Genomic DNA, 18,218 nt, shown 5'->3' with positions numbered 1-18,218 from the left:
AATCCATATTCGCTTCACACAACGTGCCCCGATGTCAAGGGCTCTTGCCGTCGCTTTGGCTCCAACAACATCTCCTTCCGAACCATTGTTATGAACTATCGGGGCTCTTAGAGCGGTTTGCCGCTCGAAAACGAAACTGTACGATCATCGCGTTTTACCGCTGCCAACGTATGCGACACATACTTGGAGGTCAACGATGAAGTTTGAGGAAATGCTGAGCACGCCGCCACGAACGATGTAGCGAAAAATTATAGGCAAAGAGTGAATAAGACAACAGCGTGCATTAGAGAGGAAAGAGGGGATAGCTAATATTCTAGTTGACATCAAGACTAAAATATGGCTCTGGGAAGGCCATATATTGCATAGCCAGATATAACCGGTGCTCTATTAGAGTTGCAGAATGAGTACCAAGGGAAGGGAAGTCGAGGACGACAGAGAACTAAGTGGTATGATGAAATCAGTAAATATGCTGGCAAACGATGTAATCAGCTGATGCATGAAAGGAAGGACTATTTATCACTGGGCGGTGCCTCAGCTGGGCACTGGACATAGAGTAATTCTGCTGCTGCTGATGATGATGAGGGGCTCTTGCCTCCGGTTTCCCGCAGGCACCCTCGTGGATCGTACGACGTCCAGTACACGAGAGTATAAGTCAGGGGAGTTCTCGATCAGCTTAGGAAAATTGGTCACACCAGTTCTTTTGATCGCCATGAGCAGAACGCACGCTTTGCGATATGCTGCGTTTCCGAGGGACCTGTGAAAAAAAAAAGAAAACAACCAGTGGATGCCAAACCAAGACGAGAACAAATAAACAGTTTATTCGTTGTTCTCCACACTATCTATCTGCGAGGAATGTCAGCCCGCCGATATACCAATCTTTTCTTGCACATTTGTTGTGTCTGTCCTTCTTTTCCTCCATCATTTTTTTTTCCATTCTTTCCTTTTCTTCATTTCTTTTCTTTAAGGAGATGGGGGCTTTCCAAATCGCAACGTGTTTTTTTTTTTATTTGACGTTCACCGCCTACTCTGAAACTACAGGTGCTGTTAAGCTTTCCATCATTTCTGCTCCAAAGACGGAAGCTTCCGGGTAATATATGATCGCAGCAAAACCCGGGTCAGATGTTCTGCACAACGCTTTTTTTTTTAATTATATTTTTCAGCTTCTTTTACGTGAGCACGCCTTGAACACCGCCTTCAAAGACCTTGAACTAAAAGAATGTTCGAGTCTTCTACCCTCTTCAGAAGGGAACGTTTATATGGCATCCATGGGTCCTAGGAATCATGGCTGTAAATTGTTTTTGCAAAATATACTACAGCTAACTCTGGCGCTAGTATCCACAGAAGATACAAGCATGGTGGTTCAGCCAGCATGTAATTGGAATGAACTACGTGGATTTGCGTAAATATTGCCCTTCAGACTTTAGTAACTTTGTGACTTTCTAAATTGATCGTCTTTAACGATATGTATCATTGTAAATGGGACTATTCGAAATAGTTATGCACAAGAGCAGAAGCTTTAAGCTTTCAGAAACATAAATGCTGGAACAATTTTAAAGAATATGCGTAGGAAATAACGCCACGAGAACGCAATAGGCTCTATGTAGGAATATTTCAGTCAAATCGATTATTAGTCAAATTGTCTTTGTACGGCCTGCTGCCATTTGTCTTGGCTGGTAAGATCAGTCAAGTATCCGTTTTTGGCAATTTTAAAACTGATGCCATAAAGCACGTTGAGTACTTTGTTTTGAACAAAGGCCTGATTGATTGATTGATTGATTGATTGATTGATTGATTGATTGATTGATTGATTGATTGATTGATTGCACATAACTTCTATGGCAGTTGAGCAACCGTGGCATCAAAGCACCCTCCAGTAATTTTTGTAGGTAACTCCACGGTATGAAAGCATGCCGAGAGAACGTGCTTCAGAACTGAAAGTGCCAGAAGCGGCAACAAACATAACGATATCCGTGATGTCACACTGACATAAGGGCGCCACGGATGAGGCGAAAAAGCAAAAAGTTGAGGGAGGCGATATTGACTTTCCTTTTCTAACGACTAACCATTTTCCACTAGCTGAACGAAAAGAGAGTCTCAGAAGACCACTTCATGGGCTTTAACAGATTTGACAGTGTCATTTCTACTTCAGTTTAAGGTGGTTTTGGAAAACATGTGCAAAAAAAACTGTCTCCTGCAACGAAACTCGCGCTTATGTATCATGTAACGTTTTACAAGCACGATACGCTACGGAAAATTACGAAATACGATACGATACGAAGAATTAAAGCGCGGCAACAAAGGAACACATAAGTAGTTTACTTACTTGCGTTAATGCTGTTGAGTACTACAAAAAAAAATAATGAAGGTCAAAGTTATCCGTAGTGGTCGTGTTGTTTCACCTTACGATCTGTATGTTGCGCGAGCTTATCCTAGAGCCGGCACGTAATGGGGACGTCACAGATTTCAAGACAATTTTCTCATGTATACATATATATAATATAAACGAGAAGAGAGGGGGCTAACCGAGGGTCCCGATTTTTATTAGTCATATCATAGGAAGCCAGCAAACACTGACACCAAGGACAACATAGGGGAAATTACTTGTGCTTAATAAATGAAATAAAGAAACGATAAATTAATGGAAAATAAAGTGGACGAAAAAACAACTTGCCGCAGGTGGGAACCGAACCCACAACAAAAAACATTCGTGAAATGCGAAGGTTGTGGGTTCGGTTTCCACCTGCGGCAAGTTGTTTTTTCGTCCACTTTAATTTCCGTTAATTTATCGTTTGTTTATTTCATTTATTAAGCACAAGTAATTTCCCCTATGTTGTCCTTGGTGTCGGTGTTTGTTGGCTTCTTATGATATATATATATATAATAGACTCAAGAAGACTCCTTCAAAATCTATGACGTCGCGGTTAGCTGGTGCTGAAACATGCATCGGTATTATTGATATCGGTATTTATTTCCCAAAAATATGCACGTATATTCTTGAAATTGCGACGAGAATGTAGGGGGCTTCGCCACCCTTCCGACGCTTAAACGTCGTTTCCGACTTCTCAAGCCCGCTCTAACGATAAGCGTGACTTTTCTGGTATTGCCGGCGAGTTATACACTAATGCAGCTCTATTAGTCCTTTTTTTTTGTTTTACCGTCCCTTTAAAGGCGGGCCGCTGTCGCCGCCCTGTACCAGTGCGAGAGAGCCGTTGCATTAGCCAGCACGTTGCTCTGGCTTAAAAGGCTGCTTTCGGAAGGTCACCGCGCCACCGCGCACGGAGTACTGCCCCACTTACCAAAACCCACGGAATGCGCACTCAAGGCCCCCTTAAACCAGGCTCGTTCGTGGGATTCCGTTGAGCGAGGAGGGGGAGGAGGAGAGATTAATGTCCCAAGTCACACTTGCCTGCTACGAGTCCGTAAATGCGTGTTAACGTTGCCGAGCGCCGCTTTAATGTGGATTAGAAGCCGTCCCGGACCAGAGATCAAATATGGGCACTTGGAAGTGACGACTGTTGGTTTTTAGCGGAGTAGGCTAAAGGCGACAACTTTCCCAGAAACTGCGTGTAAGTGGGCGAGACGCCCGTAAATGGGGGTGGAGAAGCTAAAGAGAGTTATATTTTATGTTCTTCGTTGAAGGGCGAAGGAAGAATCATGCGTTTGTTCGTCGAAGTCCGCAGACATTTATGCCGCCGTCAGCGTATAGGAGAGTTCTTTGCCTTCGTTTAGAACACGCGAAAGCGGCTTCACCTTATTTAAGGCTTTTTCGCGCGTTTTCGCCAGATTAAGAACGTTGCACTCTGAGGTCACGAAGCTTCTTAACAGCGTTCGCGTAGTAATAAAGCTTTAATTGACGCTATGGTAGAGAAGAAAATATCAACAGTTAGGTGCGATTTCTGTACACTGCTACCTTAGGCTATGAATGAGGGAGGGCTCTTTACATGCATGGCTCAAGGTTGACATGGCTACGGCTTTCTTTTAAACATGTTCGTGCTGTATGAGTGTGTCCATGTTGTGGGCTGCATTCAAGTCAGTCTACTTTAGCGGCTGAGAGGACAGCTTCGAAATGACGTATCGGAATGCGCATGTGAAAGGTATTCCTGTGACTTGGCGCCACATCATGCCTACGCGCGCAAAGAAGAAAAATAACAATTATTATAGCCATATTTTAACAATTTCCACGTGTGAAGGTAAGTGAAACGCGACGTGGCAAACTTTATGTGCAAAGAAAGAGGGCTACTGTTCTCGTTCGCGGGAGAACTTCCCAGTGAGCTTATCAGGGAAAATTTCTTAGCCGTCGTCTTGTTTGGCCAAGAGAAAAGTATATAATAGCTGTGTCTTACCAGTACTCACCTACGGGGCAGAAACCTGGAGGCTTACGAAAAGGGTTCTACTCAAATTGAGGACGACACAACGAGCTATGGAAAGAAGAATGATAGGTGTAACGTTAAGGGATAAGAAAGGAGCAGATTGGGTGAGGGAACAAACGCGAGTTAATGACATCTTAGTTGAAATCAAGAAAAAGAAATGGGCATGGGCAGGACATGTAATGAGGAGGGAAGATAACCGATGGTCATTAAGGGTTACGGACTGGATCCCAAGGGAAGGGAAGCGTAGCAGGGGGCGGCAGAAAGTTAGGTGGGCGGATGAGATTAAGAAGTTTGCAGGGACGGCATGGCCACAATTAGTACATGACCGGGGTTGTTGGAGAAGTATGGGAGAGGCCTTTGCCCTGCAGTGGGCGTAACCAGGCTGATGATGATGATGATGTTTGGCCAGCTAGGTATCCTGCATCGTCTTTGGCTTCGATTCTTGTCTTCGCAAAGCCGTTGGCCTAAACTGTATGGGAACAAGACCAAAAAGAACCGCCGTCCGATTCTCGGTCTCCTTGGCCTTCTTCCGAGAGTACTGGCGCACACAACGTGACGTGCGTTTGCCCTCCGAGATCGGGGCTCATAAGTCACGGCTGTATCGGCTTGCATAGATTCGAATGAGGCTGATGATGCGACTGCAGTAGCGTCACCTTGCGCGAAGTTGCGCGAAACCGCTCATTAAAAGTGGTATTCCCCAACCACTGCCTTGGCTAATAGCGCACTCTCTGGAGACCTCTATGTGGTTTTGCGCTCATACTATATAGAATTGCTTGTTAGCCTGAGCATCTTATTATCCTGCTTGCTGTCTACAACTACGTTGTACTTTGATGGCCGGGCCATGGAGCGCGTGCCGGCTTTTATCGCGATCAAATGGCCACTCTCGGTGGCAAATGCTTAAAACTCGCTCGCCCGAAGGTGTTACGAGCACGGACGTCTTCCGATTTCTTCAAAGCCGTGCGAGGAAATAAACTCTCGTCAGCTTTATTGCGACGCAACAATGAACAATAGTGCTGTGTGAGTGCATGAGCGCGAAAGCCTTAGAGATCCTTGACAAGGCCTGTGTCGCATCAAAGTCTCGCAGGAAGTTGTTTTAAGCAGAAACGAGAAACCAATTTGTAACCAGTCGAAACTGAGCAAACAACCACGGCAGCATTGAAAAATTATCACAAATTGAGCTAAAGCTTTACAAGATATTGCAAATTTGTTCTAAACGAAAATTTGGGGTCACTGGCTTTCTTGATTGTGTGGCTCCGCAAATATGCTTCGTGGCGCATAAAATAAATAGTTAACTACATGTGCTCCTCGAGAACTAATATTCAATGAGCCCAACTGTATTCTTCCGCGAGACGTTTTGCACAGATCGGAAGATCATTACTCTAATTTGATACCATTCTCTCTCTCTCTCTCTCTCTCTCTCTCTCCCTCTTTGTTGGTTCAGGTGGAATGCCCCTGAAAGGCACCTCGGGCCTGGGAAGCCTTTCCTAGCCTCGCGTGCAACCGCCGCGCTCGATTCTCCAGCAACTGCGCACCCCCTTATAACCGCGCTACCGTGCGCAGCGACTACAGTGCGGAATGGCGAGTCCAATGTTACGGCCTGGAAATACAATGCTGGCGTCCCTAGCACTGCTCTTGCTGTCATCGCGCGCCTTCGGCACCGCCGGCGCCACCAGCGAGGTCAGCGACGGCGGAGGCGGAAGCGGGAACGACACTCAGGGCCCGCAGTGCAAGGACGGACTCATCCTTCCGGTCTGGATGCCCCAGGAGAACCTAAGCACGGGCGACGTGGTCGCCCGCGGCCTAGTCTACTTCCTGGCGCTGGCCTACATGTTCATCGGCATCTCCATCATCGCCGACCGCTTCATGGCCGCCATCGAGGTGATCACGTCCAAGGAGAAGGAGGTGACCATCAAGAAGCCCAACGGCGAGACGCAGACCATCAGCGTGCGCGTCTGGAACGAGACTGTGTCCAACCTGACCCTCATGGCGCTCGGCTCGTCGGCGCCCGAGATCCTGCTGTCCGTGATCGAGATCTACGCGCAGAACTTCGAGGCCGGCGACCTGGGACCCGGCACCATCGTGGGCAGCGCCGCGTTCAACATGTTTGTCATCATCGCCATCTGCGTGTACTCCATCCCGCCCAACGAGGTGCGACGCATCAAGCACCTGCGCGTGTTCTTCGTCACCATGACGTGGAGCGTGTTCGCCTACATCTGGCTCTACATCATCATCACCTACTCGTCGTGGGGCGTCATCGAGGTGTGGGAGGGCGCCGTCACCTTCATGTTCTTTCCGGCCACGGTGCTCACCGCCTACATCGCCGACCGGAGGCTGCTGATCTACAAGTACCTCTCCAAGAAGTACAGGGTCACCAAGCGCGGCGTCATCGTCGGCAGCGAAGGGGAGGACGTCGAGATGGGCCCCAACAAGGAGCGGCTCGCCGACGGCATTCTGGGCGCCGGCACCGTGCGCCTCTTCGGCGAGGAGCAGAGCGCCCAGGCCAAGGAGTTCGAGGAGCACCGCAAGGAGTACACACAGATCTTGCGCGAGCTGCGTCACAAGAACCCGGACGCCTCCATGGACGAGCTCGAGAGTATGGCCAGAGACGAGATCATTGCCCGCTGTCCCAAGAGCAGGGCTTACTACAGGTACGCAGACCTATGTTTCTTTCCTTCCCCTTGTTCACTGGAAACCGTTGAGCAATGTGTAAGCTTGGTTGAATAGGTTTTAAGACGACTTCCTGGCACAGCATGCAACAGGATGGTCGTGAGCAAATGAACAGAACGTACGTCGCCTGTATAGTTTATTTGCCCGTGCCCTTCTTATTGAGTGTTCTACTAGCGATGTTGTGAACTTGGAAACGGTTAGCTCTAACTTTTAATAATAATCTAAACAGTCAAGGCTAGTCAAATCCCTATCATTTGACTGAAAAAGAAAGGTTGCCCCAGCAGGTCAGAAACCACACGTCATTGTGCAGGAAACTTCACACAGACTGTCAAACACCTGTTGAGTCCTCTTCAACTAGAATATCGGCTAGAACCACTTACACTCAAATCCACATACCGCTTTCTTCCCATGTCTTAACGTTACGCTTATGATTTTGCATTCCATCAATCGTTGCGTGGTCCTAGGCTTCTCCTCAAGCGTAATAAATATCTTCCGGCTTCTTAGGCATGGTACTGGCAGAATGCGATGCTAGGAGTACTCAGTACCCTTTCCAAGGGTGTCTCACTTGTCTCGCCTGTCGTCTCGATGCCCTTACCCTTGTGCTTCCCCCGGAAGTCCACCGACTGATCCGCGCTCCTGCTGTCACGTGCTCGCAGGATCCAGGCGACCCGCAAACTCATGGGCGCCGGCAACTTGATCCGGCGCAAGGCGGACCTCCGCGGCGACGCCGGAGCCAAGGACGAAGGCAAGGAGGAGAAGATCGAGGAGGAGTACGTGCGGCTGTTCTTCGACCCGGGTCACTACACGGTGTTCGAGAACGTCGGCGAGTTTGCCGTCACGGTGGCGCGCGAGGGCGGTGACCCGCAGAGCACCGTGTGCGTCGACTACAACACCGAGGACGGCACCGCCAACGCCGAATCCGACTACGTGCCCGTCGAAGGCACGCTCGTCTTCCGCCCTGGGGAAACCCAGAAGCAGATCATCATCAAGGTCGGTGGGGGGAGGGGGGTAATAGGCAAGGGAGGGGGGGGAGCGTTGTTGCCTCAGGGGCCGTGTGTCCTATTCTTTCTTTTTGTGTGTGTGTGTGTACTGGAGTTGAACATTTTTGTGGTAGTCGTTGGTGCTTTTTTTTTTTTTACTCTGCTGTTTGTGGCCACGTGCCTTTGGCCACCAAGTGGATGCCGTCATCCTCCGACCGAAAGTACCGGTCTCTGTACTGTCCTGTGGCAATGCGTTTCCAAATGAAATAGTAACTCTATGTCTCAATTCCCTTGTTTTCGTTTACCTTAGGCGACAAATACTAATGACCGGTAAGGTCCTTGCGAAACTGAAATAGTTAAAACCGATATAGGTAGGACATATGTGTTAAAGCGAGAGGATGCCGAAAGCTTATAGATTCTCGCGAGACCCGAACAAACCCACGTGATTAACGGCTTTCAAAGACATTTCGTATTACCATTATCTGCTTTGGGAACCTGAAAAAAATAACCAGTTGTTCGCTCAAATGCCGTACTTTCATACACAGATTAGGATGCTCATGTGAAACCGCAAGACGAATGTTTCCTGTAGTTTTCTTACAAAACTCATTTCATTTACTATGAAACGAGTTGAGATGCGACAGCGTGTGGCGGGCTAATGAGTACGTTTCACCTCGAATGTTGAGGCGAACAGTTAATATGTCAGCCGGTTGTTCCGTCTTATTCTTCTTTTTTCTTTTCTTTTTGCTCAAATACTTGGGTATTACATGCATGTACGCCCTCCTTCTGTAATGCCCTCTGTGTCCTTAAGGCAGAAATAAATAAACGAAACGAAGTAGCGGTACGCGAAACCTACTTCGCAGGCACCCCGTTTTTGTCGTGAGTGACGATACGACGTTCTCCCACAAATGCACGTCAACCTTTATCCAAACGCGCTGCCGTCTACAGTGTCGTTCTGAATCACCGGCATTTATTTCTTCGCGCATACAGTTTCCCCAAATCGGAGTGATTTCTTTTTTATGTACATAAAGCGGTAGCTCGCGACAAATTTCCGAACGGATCGATTTTCGAAGCACGACAGCGTCGCGTACAAAACGTCTCACCAAGTCGTCAGTGTGTGGGCGTGTAAAAGCTGCCGGCCAACCCTGTCAGCCTGTAGCCTCTTTAATCGTCCCGTCTACAATATGTCTCCCCAAGGCTCGTGGTCGTCATTGTCTGTGTTTGTGTGTAAAAAGCTCTCGGCCAACCCTGTCAGTCTGTACAGCCTCTCCAACCGTGCCGGTCCAGGTGATCGACGACGACGTGTTCGAGGAGGACGAGCACTTCTACGTGCGCCTCTCCAACCCGCGGTACCTGGGCAGCGGCGGCAGCGGCGCCGCCATGAACGGCTCGCCGGGACAGCCGCAGCCTCCGGGACTCACGACGGGCGCAGGCAGGCCGCCAGTGAAGCTGGACACGCCCTCTGTCTGCACCGTCATGATCCTGGACGACGACCACAGCGGCGTCTTCAGCCTGCCCGAGAGCCAGGTGCGACGCGGGTACACGGCGACGAGAGTTTAAAAAAATGCGAGCTTCTCATTCCGAGTCGCTTATTACAGAGATACAGTAACAGTATTATTATTATTACAGCGGGAGGTCCAGAAGTTCGAGAACTCTCGGCGGGACCTCGTCACTCGACGAAAGTAATAAGGTTGAAAAAATAAACACAGCGATTGGTAGGATACTTGGGCTTAGTATGCGAAAGGTACGTTATGCAGTAACTAGAATGAACAGACAACAAATAAATGTAACAGCACACAAGTTATTGGAAAGGCTTAAAAACACGTATTAAGATTATTAAATTATGACCGCAGGTGTAGTACGTGCCACAGTCAAGTATTCAAAAACACGTGCACACAACAACCAAAGGTACCGATGCCGACTTAAAAACATGTTTACACCAGTGCGATCATCGTCGACCATGCGGTGCTTGTCCTTTGCTTAGGGTTTGCAAGTTATAGACCAGCATTTTCAGCTTTTGTAGGCGGCTATCGTATTTTGCCGGGAACTACGGGAACAGGCGGAACGAAAAAGCTTGTTCCCTGTCACGTGGTTGGCTGCCAGGGCTACTGACAATGGCTTTGTCGTGACCTGGCACGTGATCACACCCGTAGTTGCCGCGAGTGCCGCGCCGACAGACGGTGACCGAGGACGAGATTAACCACGCTTACTCTAAACGCGAGTGCGAGAGTTAACGCAATTTTGATCTATACATAGTTGCACTTGATCGTGAATCCTCTTGTCTGAAGCCTCCTCTGTGTCATATGAGCCTCCGAGATGTACGCGAGTCTGTGTGACGTCTCGCCTGCCGTCTTACTTACCATAGTGAGTCATATTTCGGGCTTGCAGATGTGCGTATCGTCGCCTTGGGCGTCTCTTGTGTGTCACATTTTTGCTTGCAGAATTTCGCGTTTAACAACGCAAAAAGAAATAAACAATAAGATAGCACCGAAGACGCACCTGTGTGCACTGAAATTGGAAGCAACAACATGGCAACAGGAACATCTGAGGAGAGCAGGAAAAGTGCTTCTAAATTGTAAGCGGAGGAGGAGTCAAGCCCATGATATTTACAGCATAAACGATGGCGATAACTGCCGGAATTTTTAAAATTTGAAGCGAAGATTTGCTGTAGCTTTTCGCAAGGCCAATCTAGGACATTTAGCGGAACAATTACTCCGATGCGTACAGCTGTTTCAAAAAGCCAGGGCACGTGACCTATATAAGGTATGTCACTGCGAAATCGTGTCCGTCGGGCTCTCGAAACAAGACCTTTAGCCGCACTACGCGAGTCATTCGAATATGTGTCGGAGCTGAAACAGCCTAAAAAAAAAAATGTGGACTCTGACGTGAATGCTACGCTGTAGCCCGCCTAGCGATACCCTCAGTGAAGTGTAATATATGGATTATTGGGCTATCCTAATCTCCCGATATTTGAGTGCTGCGCGGGTTGGCCCTTTTGATAAGACGTGGCTGTCTGCGTGCCTTGTTGCGCAGGTGGAGATAAGCGAGGCCGTGGGCGAGTACCACATCAAGGTGAACCGGTTCAGCGGAGCCCGCGGCCGCGTTTTTCTGCCGTACAAGGCGATCGAAGGCACGGCCAAAGTGAACAAGGACTTCGAGCCCTGCGAGGGAACACTCGTCTTTGAGAACAACGAAACCAGGTGCGTGAATGCGCCCATGCATGCAGCCTGTATAGGCGACTGTTAAAAGCTGCCCCGGAATCCGGGGATTACCAAATATGACTCTAGCGTACAAAAAAGAAAAAAAGGACAAGAAAATGAGCCATTTCACTGCGTGAAGATGGGTGACCAGCGAAGCTGTTTATAGCACACGACATGGAGGTGACGCATAATTTTGAACAAAGGTACGAATTCATTTACCGTGATTTTTATAAACATTCGCGTGGACGGCGCCAGCGCCGCCCCGAGGAGCCGGAGGAAACTAGACGCGCGTGACATTTCGACGGGACCGCCACCACGGGAGAGCGGAAGGAAAGCAAAGGAGATACGCAAGCGCTTGGAACGCCGACAACGAGAGGGCGGTGCGAACATAGATATGGCTGGCGCGGGTCAAAGTGTAGTATCTGTTCTTATCAGCTTAATGTCTGATACAGCTACGCCGTAAGAAAGCGCTGGCAAGCGCAGATATGGAAACATTTGTCAACAAAAATCCTCACGCCTGAGTCGTTCATTGTACCGGGGGCTCCACATTCGGTCCTCCTGTCGTAGAAACGTCAGTTGGCGGGCGGTAAAATACTTGTGGTACTCAAGGAGGTTTTACAAAAAACCTCCTTGGTAGTACTGCGATACAGACGCTGAAGGCGATATAGACGCTGAAGGGTCTTATTTCGGCAAACTATAACGAGGTTTCCCGTTTTGTTTCTAGCCAAATAGATAAAGCACGCTGCTTCACCGGAAATGGCCGGGTCAGGGATGCACCAGCCTCTATGTTTAAACGCTAGAAGAGGCAATAGTGTGTCAGTGCTAGAGACAGTTATTGGTCACGGCCACAGTAAGCTTTTTACTCAATTCATTAGAGAAAGCCCTTTGGCATTCTAGTAAGCGCTGGAACGGCGAGGAAAGGACACGTTAGCTGAAGAATTAACTAGGCACAGTGTTCGGCGAGACCTACAGTGCCAACGAATACATAGATAATGCTTTAAAAATTGGCCATTCCTTTTGTTCGGTTTCGCTTGTTTAAGACAGTCTATCTATTGTAATTTGTCGCACTCGTTGGCCTAGGGCATAACGTTACCAAATCGTAAATGCGCTCAGGTGGGGAGGAAGGGCAGAAGAATATATATTCAACGGTCTATACAGTGAGCTCGCAATCATGACATCAGTTGTAGCCTAAAAATTCGTATTCGTACGGTCGGGCGGCTGATCAACTCGCTGTTGAAATCTGAAATCTGGGTAGTCTTCTTAACCAAGCGAATAGATCATTATGGACGGCGGGATGGTTTATGAAAGTGAATTATCGGTCGAGATCGGCCGGTTAATGTGGAAGGACATTTTTTCCCTCAATTTAAAGTTGGAATAATCACCAAAATCTCGTTCCCATACTGGACCAGGTTGAACGTAAAACTCTGTTCATTTGAAAGGCGCGCAACATCAGCAAAAGGCTGATTGAGAGTATCGCTCCGAATGGGCGGTTAATTGAAATGAGACTCGAGGAGTGTACCGAGCGCATAACTCGGATATCTGAGACATTTGCATGAACGCCTCTGCGCGGGCAGAGTCATTCAATTCCCAAACGTTCCTAAATGGTAATCTTCAGTGATCTGCGATGACGCGGTGATATTTGAGCTCCTCGTTAGAGGCAAAACACCCGCGAGAAAACGAAATGATTCGCCTCGTTTTCGGAACGTGACGGTTGAAATCGCGAACGCTTCTACTGGCGCTCTTAAGAGAGAGGGAGAGAGAAAAAGATTTATTGAATTATAAAATGGAATTCTCGCGGATCGAGGTCTTCTCTTCTTCACGCTGTCTTCTCGTCGAAGGGAAGCCTCTTCAGCAAGGGTGGTCGCTCAGTCCAGGGCTCCACTGAGTTTGGCCGCGTCCCTAGCGTGCTCCACCATCCTTCTTTACGGCGAGTTCGCAGCTGACGCGCCGGCTCTCCCAATGCTCCGCACTCGGGGGTTTATGATCGCGGAATGCGTCGTTTCGTTCGTAAAGATCCCGAAGCGCTGACGTCAGTTTCTCGCCTGATTTGCACAGGAGAACCACGATCTCGTTACTACACGCTGCGGCACTTGCGTCTCGTAAACGATCCTTGCGTGAATCGACAAAAAACAAAAGCGAAAACAGTCTCTCTCTATCTTCGACGGCGAAATTCGAGACCCAAAGCTCGTCCCCGACTTTTCAAGAATACTTCCTGATGCGTACGTGTCTCGATATTTTTAGCAACATATAGCGAACATACCGCAACCGTTTGCTGCAGCAGGAAATTTGCAAACGTAAAGCTCAATTCACAAAAGTATACAACAGAGGCGACCAGAGGTCTCGCCTGTCAGGAATGGGCCAGCGTATAAAGGAGAGCGACGTTTACAATTCGAGTGAACTGAATAAATATTGCAGTAGCGTCTAGTTCGTTCCGAGAAGGACATTTTCTTTAGAAAAAAGGAAAAGAACCGTGCTCGTCGAACCATTTTGCAGGACATAGCAGAGCGTGCGCAACGACGACGGGACGCATTTCTGATCTCGTTCGAGGCAAACAGCTCTTTCGACGATTGAGCGACGCGAAGCATCGCTTCTTCGTTTATCTTTTGCGTTTCTTCGCTTTCGTTCTTGCACAGTTCGTTGTTCTCTTGGCAGCACGGCACCCATCGGACGTAACGCGGCGTTGACTCAGTCCATAGTCGGGTGACAAAGACGTTTCCGAACTCCGGCAAAACTCCCAACTTCGCATTTTTTTTGTTTCTTTGTTTTTTTTGGTTTCGACCGGAACGCGCCATGGCTTGTGTTGGCTATACGCGCCCAGACTGGCGCTATGACGCCAAGTGACGCGACGCCCCTTTGGGCGAGCGCGCATGGTCGACGAATTTCCGCAGGCTGGAGGGACACGCGAATCCCCAATTCCTGTTTGAATCTTTATTCCGACTGCGAGCTTTGTCATATTTTCTGTCACTCTGTGAAATCGCGTCATGCGCCTGTGTTTCGAAACGCTCCGGTCGCTAGCGATCTCTCTGGTCTTGTTTGTCCCGAACGCTTTGTTCGCGTGCTTCGCGTGTGCGCTCTTTCGCAGGCGTCACAGCGCCATGCGTCGCAGCGTAAAAAAAAAAGAGAGAGAGAGAGAGAGAGAGCTTACTGGGAGATACCGTAACGGATTCTGTCGAGGGAGATTCGTTCGCACGCGCTGGTTGCTTAGCGCGTTCGATGAATTGATCGGCGTGAGAGCCTCGGTATAATATTGCGGTTCAAGCATATGGTAAAGCCCGCTTATTACTTACATTGCGTTATGATAAAACGTCCCTCCTTGGGCAACGGCTCTACGTGTGGGTGCGGACGTGAGTTGGTGAATGCGCACTAATTTGAATAATTCGTTATGTACCATTCTGTCAACTTTCGAATGCTTACTGCGCGGTTTTTTTTTAATTGTGACAATAAAGCATTTGGGTGTTTAACGCGTGTGCACTCAGAACCCTGAGACAAGCATCGGTTTCGAGATACTCCTCCTAAAAATCTGTTATGAAGTATTTTTTATATTCAACCTATACGTTGGACCCGCGGCGCCGAGGAAATGTTTATGGCGAAACATTATATTCTATGAGTGTACGTTAATTTCCATTTAATTTATGCGTATAGGTGATTCTGTTCAAGAAGCGTCGTGCCTGTTCTCATAACGCGGCGAGAGGCATCGACAAGCTGACACGCCATCACTATACAAGTGGTCACTTCACCACCAGGACCGTGCCTAAATTATAGTGCTGGAAAGAAAAGCGCAACTATACGCCCTCTTACTCTGTAAGACAGCCATACAACACTGCACCAAATATTGAGAATACGCAAAGTGGACGCTTGGCGCCTGAATTATGTATGTGTCCTGCTCACAACGTCACACAACACCACGCAAAGGCTTACGACGGACTCCGTTGTAAATACCACATCCGCTACTATTATATATATATATATATATATATACACATCCAGGTTGTCCCGTATCTTCGGCTGCTTCAATACGTAGTTACACTTTTGCACACATTTCAACCACAACCAATCGAGCCCCGACCACACACAGCCGCGACCCAGAGCAATGGGAATGCGCGCCTTCCCGTGTATATGGGGACTCCGGGAAACCTATTTCCTCTCGTCACTCCCTATACTACTGCCTCGCCTCAGTCAGTGGGCGCTGTTTACCTCCGAATGTGGCATTCCTAGGTTCTCCGGAAGTTTTGTCCTCCGCAATCTCGCGGCGTTGGTGTGTCTGTGTGTGTGTGTGTGCCATACATACGCAAGGAAACAAATAGGAAAAAAAGCAAGAACACTGGGGTTTTATATCCGCATCCCGATTTTCGTTTCCCGACACTTCTGGTGCGCCCCGCCCTCGCCCCTCCCCCATCCTTTTATAGCTTTGACAGTCGGAGGTCGGAACGAACGCCGCTGCCTCGAATCTCCGTCGCGAGGCTGGGCTATCCCGGGAAAGAAGAGGCTCTTCCAGATCCGCTAGCGCGATATGGAGACGGACAGGCAGGCACATCAGTCCAAACCTCCAAGGACGCAAAGCCACTTCTGTATTCTTTCTTGCACTGAGTGGTGTGACTGTTTTCTTTATAGCTGAGCTTCTAGTCGGTCGATTACCGAGAGAAAAAAATAAAAAGTAAGAATCGTCTGATTTTTTTTTATTATTCGTCGTAGGCGCAACTTATACGCTCCTTCCGGAGCTCTGCTTTCTCTGCAGCTATGAGGGAAAAACAGCAGCACCGTCGCACCTTATGTGGCAGCTAGTCGGACGCGGGAGATTTGGTGTAAGAAGAAAAAAGTTCGCGACTTGCAGCAGCAAAAAACAAAACAGTATACTGTACTGTTTCTGCGCAAAGATAGAGCCATTCGCATGAAGCCAGATGCTATTTTTGTTGGTACTTCTTTCTTTCTTTCTTTCTTTCTTCCTTTCTTTCTCTACACTATTCTGGGGCTCAATAGCAACTCGCAGCAACGGATACTATGACGCGACGGCTTTTACTATCACCTCTCGTTCGGTTAGCGATGCAGAAAGCTCGTAGATCTCATTTTCGTCTTCCCGCTGAGGAAACCGCTGAGTGCGTCAGTTAAGGCGACCGTCTCGCGGGCTTCTCTTCCTGGGGTAGACAGTGCACACCAGCCGCGGATGCATAAGGCCTCGAGCGCGCTATATATATATATATATATATATATATATCCTGGTCCTTCCGGGCGCTTCTAGAAAAAGAAAGTCCAATTCCGAAGTGCTGGTGCACAGAAAATACAGAGGAATGACGTTGCGAAAAAGAAAGCATATAGCACTGACCAGCTGCAGAGATTTCGTTGGCACACAAATGGAACACAAATAGTGAGACGTACCATTCTTGTATTCCGCTTTCATAATGCCAATATCCTCAAATTTTGATTAAATAGGACAGCTTTGCAAATATTCCAGAGAGGGGAAACAGTTATTAAAAAAAAAGAACCTTGCTTGCTGGCACACAGGCGCGGTAACCTGAGTGTGAGACTGCAAACGGAAGCATCGGGGAAACATTTGCAGTGTAATTGAGTGGAGAACATCAGAGAAAAAAAAGCTATTTCACTCGAATGAATCGAGCAACAAGCGATTGAACGCAACACGTATTTACACAAACTCGGGAGTTCGCGCTATAGGCCTAACCTAGGCGCAGTGGAAGTTGTAGGACTGAGAGTTTGTAAGTTTTCTTTTTTTTTTCGCAAGCTATACTTCTCACTTATTCCGAGCACAATACAAAATACCCTCATAATCAGACAGTGGTTTTGGCATGTAAAACACCATAATACAATATACATACAAATGCTGGGAACCACAGAGTTATCGGTTCATGCGAAGCGCTCCCGCTCGATGACTGATCTCATGGAGAAGGATGCGGCCCCACGACTAACGGTAGCGTGTTTTTTTTTTTTTTGTTGTTGTTTTTTTGTCGGCGTTGTCAGCGCGAAGTTCGGCTAAACTGCAGTTCAGTTTCGTCGCCGTGTCGGGCTCGGATGCACGCGTAGTGTCACAGATATTATTACGAGCTTCCAATATTATTAACGATACTTCCTGTTACTTTGCGTTTAAATGTGTGTAACGCACGTTTGCAAAAAACCAAACTCATTTAGATTGATTGATTGATTGATTGATTGATTGATTGATTGATTGATTGATTGATTGACTGATTGATTGATTGATTGATTGATTTACAATGTGTGACCACGGTCACACACGGCGAGCACGGCTGCGCTTGGCAGATGCCGTAAACCCTCGCCATAGCAATGTTGACATATATGTTCAAGCACCCTGTGAGCAACTCATTGTAGCTAGAATGCCTACGCTTCGCGTACGACACGTAGATGTGGCGGGGTTCTTGACGTCGCATGCTCCACATCAACATGGCGGTCGCCTCTGCTGTGAGGAGCTACCACCTCACATGTCTATAGTTACCGGTTTCGGACTAACTAAGGCTCGCAGAGCTGTGAGTCTTCTGGTTCATGTAAATCGGTACCTGTGCGTTTCAGGACAGCGCGAAATTCGTACACATCGCTCTACTATGGCACGGTATTCTTCGTGTTCTTATTGAATTCTTTTGAAAGGAAATCAAGAGATATTCAGCTGACTGCACAATTTGCCTTAAAAAAAAAGATATTTCAAGATGGGTAGCACGACAAAAGAAAGCTTTTCTTGATGCAGTATACTTAACGCCGTATTTCGTTTTCGGACTCACTTCTTCGAACCAAACTCTCTTGACAAAAAAAAAAGTAGATACATTCCATAACACACTCCGAACTAAACTTGAGAAATCTGAGTACAACGGCGTGGTCTTCACTCGCCGTTTGACAAGACGCATTTCTTTGCACCTTCGTTCTTCTTCTGACGCCGCCGCGACTCATTAAATCCTCACGTACCGAAGGAATCACGATCCTTCCGAGCCGTCAACGGACAGGCAGGCGCTCTCGCGGGAACAGTCCGCCATGGCTCGCCCCACTTC

General features: G+C 48.0%; 1 protein-coding gene across 5 annotated transcripts in view; it reads left to right on the top strand.

Annotated features, from left to right (window-relative positions):
• Nucleotides 1-18,218, top strand: part of Calx (sodium/calcium exchanger 3) — a 322,106-nt gene that overhangs the window by 208,608 nt on the left and 95,280 nt on the right. For all 5 annotated transcript variants that reach the window (XM_075699210.1, XM_075699207.1, XM_075699211.1 and 2 more), the window contains 4 exons: nt 5,812-7,018; nt 7,694-8,027; nt 9,302-9,541; nt 11,048-11,214. In XM_075699210.1, coding sequence (XP_075555325.1) covers nt 5,946-7,018; nt 7,694-8,027; nt 9,302-9,541; nt 11,048-11,214 — 1,814 coding nt within the window. In that variant the 5' untranslated portion in view covers nt 5,812-5,945. The remainder of the gene's footprint in view (nt 1-5,811; nt 7,019-7,693; nt 8,028-9,301; nt 9,542-11,047; nt 11,215-18,218) is intronic.

This window comes from Dermacentor variabilis, chromosome 7 (genome assembly GCF_050947875.1).
Source record: "Dermacentor variabilis isolate Ectoservices chromosome 7, ASM5094787v1, whole genome shotgun sequence".
Lineage (NCBI taxonomy): Eukaryota > Metazoa > Arthropoda > Arachnida > Ixodida > Ixodidae > Dermacentor > Dermacentor variabilis.
Note: the sequence above shows the minus strand (reverse complement) of the source record. Positions and strands in the feature narration are given on the sequence as shown.